This window comes from Pipistrellus kuhlii, unplaced genomic scaffold (genome assembly GCF_014108245.1).
Source record: "Pipistrellus kuhlii isolate mPipKuh1 unplaced genomic scaffold, mPipKuh1.p scaffold_m20_p_11, whole genome shotgun sequence".
Taxonomy (NCBI): Eukaryota; Metazoa; Chordata; class Mammalia; order Chiroptera; family Vespertilionidae; genus Pipistrellus; species Pipistrellus kuhlii.
Genome location: NW_023425416.1, coordinates 44,183,148 through 44,195,713, shown reverse-complemented (window position 1 = coordinate 44,195,713; position 12,566 = coordinate 44,183,148). Strand labels below are relative to the sequence as shown.

The following is a 12,566-nucleotide window of genomic DNA, read 5'->3' as shown; positions in this document are numbered from 1 at the left end:
TCGGAAGAAAATTTTAGCAGAAGCACGCATCTCCATTGTAGAGACCACGTTCCGCCGCCACCACCGAAACACTCTTTTCATTGGCGCTAAGGAGAATCTCCTTTAATTAACACGCCCCCCTGCTCCGGGAAGCTGTCATTTCCTGAAGCCACAGCAATCGTGAAAAAATAAACATATCCAGACTCTTTTAGAAGCAGCAGCCAGGTCGTGGACAGGCACCAGCCCGGCCCGGCCGCCCTCCACCCTCCCGGGGATCCACGGAGTTATGCGAAGTGACTAACTCGTGACCGCCTCGGGCGCTGGGCCCCGGCCACGCCGCCACCTCGCTCCCGTCCCTCCCGGCGCCCCCGCAAGCAGCCCGGCCTGGAACGGCTGGACCCCTGGCCCTCATCCCGGGGGCCCAGGGCTGGGAATTAGACTTCCGTCTCGGGTCAGGAGTTCCCTACGGGATCCTGGCCCCTCGGAGAGGGGACTTCAGCCGAGAGGTCAGCTATTGCAAGGGACCAGGTTTTCCCACGCCGCCCTCACCCCTGCGACGGGTCTCAGCTGGGTGGGGGAAACCTTCGAGATGGGTCCCAAATCCTGCAAGTCCAGAGCCCCTCTCGCATATTCTCTGGCCGGGGTCGGGCATGGGGGGTGTGGGGGGGAGGGAATGGCGGGGTTGGGAGGAACTCTTAACAGAGGTCAGCGATCGGGACGGATCCGGCCACCCGCACCCACTCTCCTGATCAGAGTTCTGCGGGAGGCGGTACGGAGGGGGAGAGACTCGGATCAGGAATCACTCCCAGTCCCGGGGGGGGGGGGGGGGGGGGAAAGAGGGGGAGGCCGGCATCCTCGTGTTAGAGGTCAAGGGTCACACAAGAACCTCGCCTCCTGTCAGCCCGGGGCCGGTGTCAGGGGTACGGGCACGGGGGAGACCGAGGCAGCCGTAGTACCTGAGAGGAGGCCAGCGCCTGCTGGAACTGCTGCTGCTCCTCGCTGACCTTTTGCTTCAGTTTCTTGAACATGGCGCAGCGCGGGGCGGGGGAGTCCTGAGTGTGGATGAGACCTGAGGGGCGAGTGCCCGGGGAAGACCCAGCCGCGGCGGCGACGCCGGTTTCTCTGCACCCGAGGCCGCGGGGGGCCGGGCCTGGCCGCCTACTCCCTGGGCTCGGAGACTGTTCGGACGGTCGTCCTGCGGGTGTTGGCGTCGCCGCCGCCGCGTGTCTTTCTCCTGGGTGCCCCTGGCTGGCCTCGGCCCCCCATCCAGCCCCGGCGGCGGCGGCGGCGGCGGCGGCGGCGAAAACGGCAGCAGGTGAACGGGGTGCCCAAGGCGCCTGCGCGGCCGACGTGGAGCTCGCCCCGGGAGCGCGTACGGGGCGCCGTAGGGGACAAAAACAGGCGCGCTCGAGTGTCGCTGCGAACGCGGGAGCTTATGCGCAGAAGAACCGGGGTTCTGTGCTGCCATGGCCATAGATGCGCTCAGAGCGGGGCCGGGGCCCATCTGAGCGCTGCTCCGCGCGCACCGGGTTGGGCGCAGAGGGCGCTGCTTCTACCCTTGAACAGGGCTTGGCGGGCCCGCTGCTGCGAACCACGTGTGTGCGCGTTGAGGTGGGAGAGGGGCGATCGGGGAACCTGCTACGGCCTCTGAAGGACAGTGCACTTGTGTTCCGTATTCACGGTTAGGATTTTGTACCTTCAGTGCCTAGGACTCCTACTGTTCCCCGGAAAACTATATTCTGCAAAAATATACTGAATGTCACTGGGTAAGGAAGTTTTCAATAAAAACTTAAAACCTGAGGTTCAGAGAAGTTAAGAATCTCGCTGAAAGCAGCATAGCTTGGACATACAGTAGAGGCAGCATTTGAACCCAGAACCTTCGTGGCTTTAAAGCCCATAGCCACACCACCACCACACTGCTTCTGGGTCCCTTACTGCAGAGGCTGAGACTCCCGTTAACACGGTTTCTCTGTGTTCAACTCCCTGCTCCCAAACGATCTACCGATTCTTGATTGCAAAAAAATATATGTATTTTATTTTCTACCCGTATAATCAGAGGATTATCCTCAAATGTGAAAGTGCTACAGCTGTGGTGTTTATATGCCAAATTTGCTAACATTTGGATTTGGATGGGATGGAAGACACACACACACACACACACACACACACACACACACACACACACTTGGGCTGTAGCAAGTACCAGAGATCCAGAAGAGATAGAAATATTTGTATTACCACATACTCTGTGCTAATGTACTTCATTAGGACACTTTGAAACATATTATGTTTTTGTATTTACTTTTGCAAAAGAACACACTATGCGTATAAATTAAAGTTATAAAACCATTGGAAACCTCCCATGAAAGAAAGAGCTGCACATCAGTGCCTAAACTTAGATGATGACTCTCCCAGGAATTTAGCCAACTTTTCAGCCTGAAGCTTTTCCTTCAAATAATTTTTTTCTATCTTTGTTATATATATATATATATATATATATATATATATATATATATATATATATATATATATTTTATTTTTTTTTAATTATTTCAGAGAAGAAGGGAGAGGGAGAGAGAGAAACATCAATGATGACAGAGAATCATTGATCGGCTGCCTCCTGCATGCTCCCCACTATGAATCGAGCCCACATCCCAGGCCTCTGCTCTTGACCGGAATCAAACCTGGAACCCTTCATTCCACAGGCCCACGCTCTATCCACTGAACCAAACCAGCTAGAGCTCTTATCTTTGTTTTCAGTTGAATTCCTCTTGTAGGCAGAAAGTAAGCAAATGAGGGGAAAGTGAGGGACTGCATTATTATTGCTATTGCCCATGTTACGCACAGAGAAAAAGAGCAAAAAAATGACTTTCCCAGGGTCATCTGATCTGTGGCAGAACTGGAAGCCGACCTCAGGCCTTCCTGCCCTTTTCCTGGCCTCCAACTGAAATATGTTTAACACTCCTTTCTCTTCTGATACACGCCCTGCTCAATTTTTAACAGTTCTATGATTGTTTACATGACAAGCCTAGGGCTGTTTACACAGCTGATGACAACAGTTTAATGAGAAAAATCATTTGATGGGAAAACCCAACACTGGGCCGAGAAAAAAAAAATCTTATTTTAAGAATGAGGCTTCTTGGAAACTAGAGGGTTGATGAAATGGAGGGAGAAGGTGTCAAATTCCTTGCTCCTTACTAAGTAAGGACTTGATAATCAGATTCCTGAGTAAACAAACACTTGAATAGAGTGTTAGTGTTGTTAAGAAATAAAACAAAACAGCACTTGCCTCATAGTCACGATGTGTGGGTGGGTTCCCCCAAAGTGGAGAGGCTGTGTAGGGGAATGAATAACCACATAGACATTAAACTCAACGGGCTGGGTTCAAATCCCGGTTTTGCCATTTATTAGTTCTGAGATGGGGGAAATTACCTAACTTCAGCATGTTTCAGTTTCTTCATCTGCAAAAAGAAGACATGTCATTGTATCCATCGTAAACTTCCTGTGAGGACTAAATGAGCATTTGGTTAGTAAGTTAGTATCATGAAAAAATAAAGTTGAATTAATTTCTTGCCTAAAAATGTAAAGCACTAGGAGAAAACATGGGAGGATTTACTTTATAATCTTAGGTGCTCAAGGCCCTTCTATTGGGTCGGCAGCTAAGTAATTGCGGATTTTTAAAAGAAAATCAAAGACAATTTTTTCATGGAACTAAATAACTTTATTCTGTAAAGTATTGCCCATTTTGATCAATGACCTTTTGCCATCTTTCAGGCAGCATCATAATCCCACGTTCAAAAAACTTCTGGTTTTTATTAGCAAAAAACTGAATCAGGTACGATTTGACATCATCATCATTATTGAAATTTTTACCATTCAAGGAGTTTTGTAAAGATCGAAACAAAAAGTAATCAGATGGTGCAAGGTCAGGACTATATGGTGGATGTGGCAAAACATCCCAACCAAGCTCCATTAATTTTTGCCGAGTGACCAAAGATGTGTGTGGCCTTGCATTGTCATGATGGAATACAACACCTTTTCGATTTGTCAATTTGGGCCGCTTTTCTTCAACTGCATTGTTTAATTTCGTTAGTTGTTCAATGTAGACATCAGAATTGATCGTTCGGTTGGGTGGTAAGAGTTCAAAGTAGACAATTCCTTTGTAATCCCACCAAACTGATAACAAAACCTTCTTTTGATGAATATCAGCTTTTGATGTTGTTTGAGTTGGTTCACCTGGCCTGCTCCACGATCTTTTCTGCTTGATATTGTTGTAAACAACCCATTTTTCATCGCCAGTTATCAGTCGTTTTAAAAATGGATCATTTTCATTACGTTTCTTTAGCAAATCGCAGCTGCTAATGCGTTGCGTTAACTGTGATTCTTTCAGTTCGTGAGGAACCCATGTATCGAGTTTTTGAACATAGCCAAGTTGTTTTAAGTGATTTTCAATGCATGTATGTGATACATGAAGCTTCTCTGCAATCTCACGTGTTGTACTGTGACAGTCCGAATTGATTATTGCTTTGATTAGGGCGTCATCAACTTCAACTGGACGACCAGAGCGTTTTTCATCTTTGAGTGAAAAATCACCAGAACGAAATTTGGCAAACCAATTTTGACACTGCCGTTCTTTTAAGGCTTCGTCACCATAAACAGCACATAACTTTTTATGAGCTTGCGATGCGTTTTTCCCTTTGCGGAAATAAAAAAGCAAAATATGACGAAAATGTTCCTTTTGATTTTCCATTTTTCAACGAACGCCAAACGAAAACTACAAAACAGATCAAAAAACTTTTTCTACTGATTAACAGCTGAATAGCCAACTATCAAATAACAAAATGTGTTTTACATTTGTACTACGTCTGCAACCTAAAAATTCAACTGAAGCCATATATATGTGAGACCCGCAATTACTTAGTTGCCGACCCAATACATATACTACAAAGTCCAGAAACCATTACAAAGAACATAGTTCAACCCATTATCTATCTAAATGTTTTTTCGATTATGCATATCAAAAATGCTATAAATATAATGAAGTATTGTGCAATTCATTGCTTTATTGTAATCACATGACAACAGGAATAAATGTGGGAGCAAAAGATGGCAAGCAAAAGAAAGTATACTACATGATTTCATGTAGGCAAAATTAATGGAAGTGTTAGAAGTCAAGGAAAATATTGTCTTAAGGTGTAGGGAAGGCATAAAAATGGGGATGGGGATTGAGGGTACCTGCCAGTAGATAGTATTATGTTTTACTGCCAGTAGTATTCTGTCTTTGTCATTGGTGGTGATTACAAAGATACATTCGAAATATTGTATTTGTTTCCTGATTGTGGTAGTAGGTATATAGATCCAACCATGTGTTAAAACTCAGAGATCTGTACCTAGGAAGTAAGATTCATTTTTACTGTATCTATACTAATAAAAGGGTAATATGGTAATTAGACTGGGAGACCTTCCGGACATTCTTCTGGACCAAGCCATAGTGGCGGGGCCAAGGTAGAGGCAGTTAGGGGCCAGGAGGGGCGGGCAGTTGTGGGAGATCAGGCCAGGGGGCAGGGCTATTGGGGGTGATCAGGCCAGCACAGGGGGAGAGGGGCAGTAGGGGGTGAGCAGGCCATCAGTGGGGGCCAGTTGGGGCAAGCAGGCCATAAGTGGGGGTCAGTTGGGGGCGAGCAGACCAGCAAGGGGGGGCAGTTGGGGGCCAGCAGGCATGCAGGCAGAGTGATTAGGGACAATCAAGCATGCAGGCAGATGAGCAAGAGGGATGTCCAACTGCCTGTTTAGGCCTGAGCCCACAGGGATCAGACCTAAACTGGCAGTCAGACATCCCCTGAGGGGTCCCAGATTGGAGAGGGTGCAGGCCGGGCTGAGGGACTGCACAAATTTCGTGCACTGGGCCACTGGTATAAATTGTAAAATAATAGTTTACCATGAAAACAAATAAATAGGCACAAAATACAAAAAAGGAGATAGCTCCATGCATAAAAATATAGGGAAATCTCGAGATTTTTTTGTTAAGAGAGAAATCAACTGCAGTGTATGTAGCATGCTACCATTAGTGTGATTAAAAATGAAAATGCTGATTTTTTTTAAACTTTAAAAATGGCAATTTCACATGGTTCAATATATGTACCTATATAATGCTTTCAACAATAAAGATTTAAAAAAATAAAAAAATGTATGTATGTAGATTTGTAAATGCACAGCTATTATAGAATATATCTAGAAAAAACACATAAGAAACCAATGAATTGGTTGCATCAGTGAAGGACACTAGGCCACTTGAAGTATCAGCATTGAGGTTTACTTTTATGTCCCTTTTATCTTTTTAATTTGTTGGGGAGGAGCATTCCCCCTCTCTACCCTGCTTTAGTTCTTACAGCTGGACTAATAATAAAACAATAAGACTGACACAAGACTACATTAATAGGGGAAACAAAACAACTCAATCTGTGTGCATGGGAGAATCACAATAGGTCGCTCAAATCCTAAGATGAGGCTCAATGATCAAACCGGGCATCTTTTCATACTTTTTTTGGCAAAGATACAAAAAATTTGTGAAGAATTGACTGGACAAAGCAGGGGTGGGGGGAGTTAGTGCTCATTAGAAAGGACTGTGACAAGGTTTAGGTATTTGTTAATGAGGAATTTAAACAAAGCAATAAATTAGAGAAGAGGCAACAAGTCTTGTTTATACAGACTGTTGGCTCCGAGTTGTTTACCTCTAGCAATAAGAGTTGTCCTCCAGGTGCAGGGATGACACCTGTCACATGAAAGATTTATTTTCTGCACTCAGAGAGACAAGGGAGGGTCAAGGTGTCCTTCTGGCACCAGCTGCTTGTCAGGTAACTTGAATCCAAAGTCATTAATATGCCATTGTGGGCTATTCCAGGTGGCCTGTTGTGGGCCCCAACAAAGTCATATTCCACGCATGTATTAACTATTTAAAAAATGTTAACATGTTGAAGAAGAAATAGGCAATGGAGCATTACATTCAAAATGTTATAGAAAAATTGTTTTCCACCTCAAATTCTTTTTGAGCCAAAAAACTCAATCTTGTATGTGTCCATAAGTACTTGGTAAATTTTCAAAGGAGACACCCCAAACAATTAGTTGTAGATAGGTCAACCTTGAATGGTTTAAATAAACTGAGTGAGTACAAATTTCAATTTTCATTTTTTGTGTTTCTTTTTTTTTAAATATATTTTATTGATTTTTTACAAAGAGGAAGGGAGAGAGATAGAGAGCTAGAAGCGTCGATGAGAGAGAAACATTGACCAGCTGCCTCTTGCACACCCCCTACTGGGATGTGCCCACAACCAACGTACATGCCCCTGACCGGAACCGAACCTGGGACCTTTCAGTCTGCAGACTGACGCTCTACCGCTGAGCCAAACCAGTTTCGGCTGTGTGTTTCTTTATGTTTTGAATATTTTAAATACTATATAATAAAAGTCTAATATGCAAATTGACAGAGTTAGACCATTCACTATGACGTGCTCTGGCCACCAAGGGGCGGCATGGAACACGCAGTGCTGGCAGTGGGTAGCAGTAGAGGCACTGCTGGCCCCGATGGGCCCCAATGAGAGTGGGACTGTGGCGGGATGGTGGAGCAGGTGAGCAGGCAGCCCCAGGCCAAGGCAGGTGTGAGCGGAGCCAATCAATCCGCCAATCACCCCACAGACAGCAACCAACAGCAGCAGTGGGGGGCAGGGCTGCTGCCCGGCTCCCAGGTGCTGAGGGTGCTGGGCTGGGAAGGAGGGGGGCCTCCCTGATCAATTGCCCTGCAGGCAGGATGGTGGAGGGGTTGAGGGGACAGTGCCGGGCCACTGCAGGGTGCCAGGCAGGGCAGCTAGGGCTGTGAGGCTGGGGGTGTGAGCTGAGGTTGCAAGCCTGGGGGCGCCAACTGAAGTCCAATCCCCACAGGCCACCCTGAGGGACCCTACCCATGCACAAATTCGTGCACTGGGCCTCTAGTCTGTATATAACACTTACATAACCAAGATGTGGCTGAACCCCAGAGGTAGGTGTTCCCCACCCCCATCCTATCTCAGGACAGGATAGTACTTTGACTTTCCAAAGGAAAACAGACTTCCTTGTGCAGTCGAGAAATGTGGACATTTTACTCCAGAGTCTGGAATTTCTAGAGTCTAGATTTTTTAGGGGGAACAAAAGTCATGATTTACATTGTCTAGTGCGCAGTACTTTACTCCAACTCGTCTTACTAAACCTACCTTTCCTACCAAACCACCTACTCACTGACTTAGGGTCACCATCAGTCTCCCCATGCAGATATCAGCCTTGCCTGGCTCAGCCTTTTCCACCTGGTCCAGGGTGGTCCAGGGCCTCTGGCATCTGTGTCTCCTCCCCTGAAGCACAGCCCCCACCGCGCGCCTCTCCAATCTTGTTGCCTCATATCTATCTCTCACTCCGTCCTCCTGGTCAGGAAAGGCCATTGTTACGGGGAAGCTGTATTTGCTCTCAGCAAACCAAGGATCCTCTGATTACTAGGCACTGCCTCCTTAGGAGGAAGGAAAGGAATTGTAAACAATAAGTCTTTTTCTAGCATCAGTCATTATTTAAGGAATCCCACTTGTAATTTTTAAAAAATTAGAGCTAAAAATTAAAGCCTTTTCCTAACCATAGAAATTTGTTTTTAACACATGAGCTAAGAATCTTTACAGAACAAGGGTTTCCAGGCACTAGTTCCTAAAGGAATAGATGAAGACCATAAAGTGGATGAGGCATACTATCGATAAAAGAATCAGGCTTCACTTTTCAAACCCAGGGACAAGAGGACAAGTATTCCACATTTGTAAGGGTCTGGAATGCTTGTGGCTGCACCTTGTAGACCCTCAGAGAATGAGAGTGTGCCCACCTTGTACTAGGAGCAATTACCCACCAGTTGCCCTCCTTGGTTGCCATGGCAGCCAGAAGAATGTTGGGTCACTCTCTCCTCACTCCAGACAGACAAATGGGGCCTCTAGTCTCAGCCAAACGCCCCACCCACCCTGCCTCCAGCAGCTTGTGAAAGATGGAGAAGCATTCCTTTCTGGAGAGTGCCTTCACCTTGGACAACTCCCCAACACCAGTTCCACTGCTCCCCGCCTAGCACACCCCAGTTCCAGATCCAGCCTCCAGAGAAACCGGAGACACCTGCCCTGCACTCAGCCTCAGGATTGTCTACAGGGGAGGCCCAGTACAATTCTCGTCTCCTGATCATCGGACAGTTGAAAGGTGATGGATTTTAACAAGCACTCATGCGATTTTCTGAAAAAGCACATTTTCTTTATTTTGGATGTTAAGGCTTATATCTCATTACAGGACCAGCCCGCAAAAATCACACTTGGTAAACCGTCCCAGAAGTGTGATTCTGGAATTCTGTGGATTCTTGCTCCATTTGAAAGGACATTATTCAGAGTGCACTGGCCCGCTTCGTGAACAGTCTTTGAGGGGAAAAGACAGTCTCTCTTGTCTTTTCCCATTGTGTATGAAAGGACTGCCTGTCCTTCGGGGCCAAGGGACAGATGCCAGGGCAAGCTATAGCTCAACAGTGTGGGATGACTGTGAAAATATTGACATTTGACAATAGGCCCCAACCACCCACTGTGACAATTCAGTAACTGCCCCACCCCAGACAGATGATGGATGCAGCCAAAATAAACTCTTCCCCCCAAAAAAAGGTTTTTGTTGTGAGACAACTCCTCTGACCTCCATCGTAGGCAACTGCACAATGACTTGTTGGTGACCTACTGACAACAACCAGACAGAATCACACATTGCGGTGCAGGGAGCTGGATTGTGCTCAGTAACCTGCTCTTTTCTCTATTTATACAACTTTCCCACCCCAGCCCCCACCACCAGGATGAAGGACATTAGCTTTCCAAGGAAAGTGCTGTTAAATGCCTCCTGGTCTCCATTACTTTCCCTGATGTACCTTGACTGCAAAGTAGTCTATCAAGTTAAGTAGTGTTGGCCTAATTCTCAAATGTTCTCCTCCAATTCCCATTTTCTGATACCTCCGTGTAACAGTCAAGATCCACTCAGGAAAACATACCATGTATGGGGACTTAGTTAGATAGGTATTAGAAAAACCAAAAGCCAAACAAAGGACAGTGATGCAACCTAGAGCTGAGTAAGAGCAGGGAGCTGCTCCCATCCCTAGGGCAGGAGGCAGTGTTAACAGAGTCCAGGACAGGACCAGAACCACAGAGGTGGAGCCACCTCAACATAGACACTCCGGCTCCTCCCACCCTCAGTCTTCCGGAGTTTTCCACTGGCAGCACCCAGTTGGCAAAGGAGCCTGGGAACTGGAGTTGTAGGGTCAGCCCGTTTCAATTCCAGGAGTGGAGAGAAGAGCCTCGAACAGAAAATGGCTGTCACTCTCTGAAAATGTCATTTCTACCACAGATAAAAGCTCAAAATCTTCTCCAAGTGGATTCTGTAATCTTAGATTAGTGCAAAATTCATAGAGCAGCCTGGCCAGAGTGGTTCGGTGGTTGAGTATTGACCTTCGAACTAGGAGGTCACATAGTCAGGGCAGATACCAGGGTTGAAAGCTCAATCCCCAGTAGAAAGTGTTCAGGAGGTGGCAGATCAATGATTCTCATCAGTGATGTTTCTATCTTTCCCTTTTCCTTCCTCTCTGAAATAAAAATTATTATATATATATATATATATATATATATATATATATATATGGTTTAATTCACTGAGCAAGGGAGTCAGGCACTAAGGTGGAACCTATGACTTGCCCCATTGTTAACCAAACCAAGGAGATTCTTGGAAAACTAGTTTGGGGAAGTGTTAGCAGTTGCAAGAGGAGGGAGAAAGGGAAAGAATCTGAGAAAACTGGGAGTTTTTAGCAGAGATTAGATAAGACCTGATTTGCATTTTTACAAAAGAAACCTGGTTGTGATTTAGATCGTCTTCTAAAGCTTTAAGGTGCATGCATCACCTGGGATCGCATTAAACTGCAGGTAACAAACAGCAGGTGGAGCTGGAGCCTGAGGTTCTGCATTTCTATCAGGCTCCTAGGTGAAGTCAATACTGCTGGTCCATTGACCACACTGAAAGCAAGGATTTAGAGAGACTCTTGAGTTTGTGTAAATGCTGATTGGAAAGGTCCAGGAGGGAGAAAGTGTTGATGCATAAAGAGATAAGGATGAAAGATTCCTGAGAATGGGGGAGGGAATATGATACTGGATGAGGGGACTGGCCTTGAGTGGAAAGAAACAGATCATCTATGAAAACAGGAGGGAACAGAGATGTGTGGAAGTGCACTGACCAACAGAGGGCAGCTCCTGTGTTGAAAATCTGCCCCCTGGTGGTCAGTGTGCATCATAGAGATCGATTGTTCCACCATTAAGGTCAATTTGCATATTATCCTTTTATTATAGAGGATTACTTCATAACAATGTGTGTTTTTTTTTAATATATTTTATTGATTTTCTTACAGAGAGGAAGGGAGAGAGATAGAGAGCTAAAAACATCGATGACAGAGAAACATCTACCAGCTGCCTCTTGCACACTTCCTACTGGGGATGTGCCCGCAACCAATGTACATGCCCTTGGCCAGAATCGAACCCGGGACCTTTCAGTCCGCAGCCCAACGCTCTACCGCTGAACCAAACCGGTTTTGGCACTTCATAACAATGTTAAGAAGGTAAGTTTGAAACATATAAATTTCATAGTTAAGGTCTCAGTGTAGAGATTCAAGTAGAGAAGACATAGTTCATCAATAGTATGTTCCAGGTGATCATCTGCGGAAGCAGGGCTGGCTGTGGCCCAAGAGGGCATTAATTACCTTGCTGAATTCACTAGAGCTCTCCATCTTGCAGGCTCAGAGACTGTTTCCTCAACACACTGAAAGGAGACAGCTCTCAGAAGCTAGTACACATGAGCACTATAGTATCTCAAGATAGAGACGTAAAGTGTATTAATCTACAATGAGGGCTATCTCTGTCACATGGGCCTTTATAACCTTATTCATTCATTCATTCATTCATTCAAGAGTATTTATTTTTATTGATTTCAGAGAGAGGAAGGGAGAGGGAGAGAAAGATAGAAATATCATTGATGAGAGATAATTGTTGATCAGCTGCCTCTTGCATGCCTCCTACAACCTGGTCATGTGCCCTGGCCAAGAATTGAACCAGTGAACTCCTGGTTCATGAGGTACACTCAATCACTGAGCCACACTGGCTAGGCAAGAGTACTTATTAATTGCCTGTTATATGCTGGGCTATGAAATGGCATAAGATCTCAGCAGCGTAAATCAGTGTCCTTCGTGGGAAGTGACAGACAGATCTCTTTCCAAATGACATGAGAAGCTTGAGAGGCCGTGGTCTTGGGCTGCCGAGGGATTAAAGGTGTTGTGAAGGCCTGCCTGCAGAGAGAATGAGATGAGCATGCAATGAGAAGTGAGGGCAAACTACATTGAGAACTAGATGGAGAGAGAGTGCTGTTGACAGTGAGGCCATAGTTCTGGTCCCTGAGACTCCTGATTCTTTCGTTTTCCTCCCACCTTCTAAGTTCACCCTCGAACTGATAAATTCTCTCTGGGTAGGCTGGTTTCA

At 46.0% G+C, this 12,566-nt stretch overlaps 1 protein-coding gene across 7 annotated transcripts in view; it reads right to left on the bottom strand.

Moving 5' to 3' along the window:
• Window positions 1-1,259, bottom strand: part of GOLGA4 (golgin A4) — a 73,831-nt gene extending 72,572 nt beyond the window's left edge. For 3 of the 7 annotated variants that reach the window (XM_036431790.2, XM_036431791.2, XM_036431801.2), the window contains exon 1: window positions 936-1,253. In XM_036431790.2, the coding sequence (XP_036287683.1) occupies window positions 936-1,007 (72 nt within the window). In that variant the 5' untranslated portion in view covers window positions 1,008-1,253. Of the gene's footprint in view, window positions 1-935 lie in introns of all 7 variants that reach the window. The other 4 variants (XM_045579412.1, XM_036431798.2, XM_036431793.2 and 1 more) reach the window with 4 other exon arrangements.
• Window positions 1,260-12,566: the final 11,307 nt, after the last annotated feature.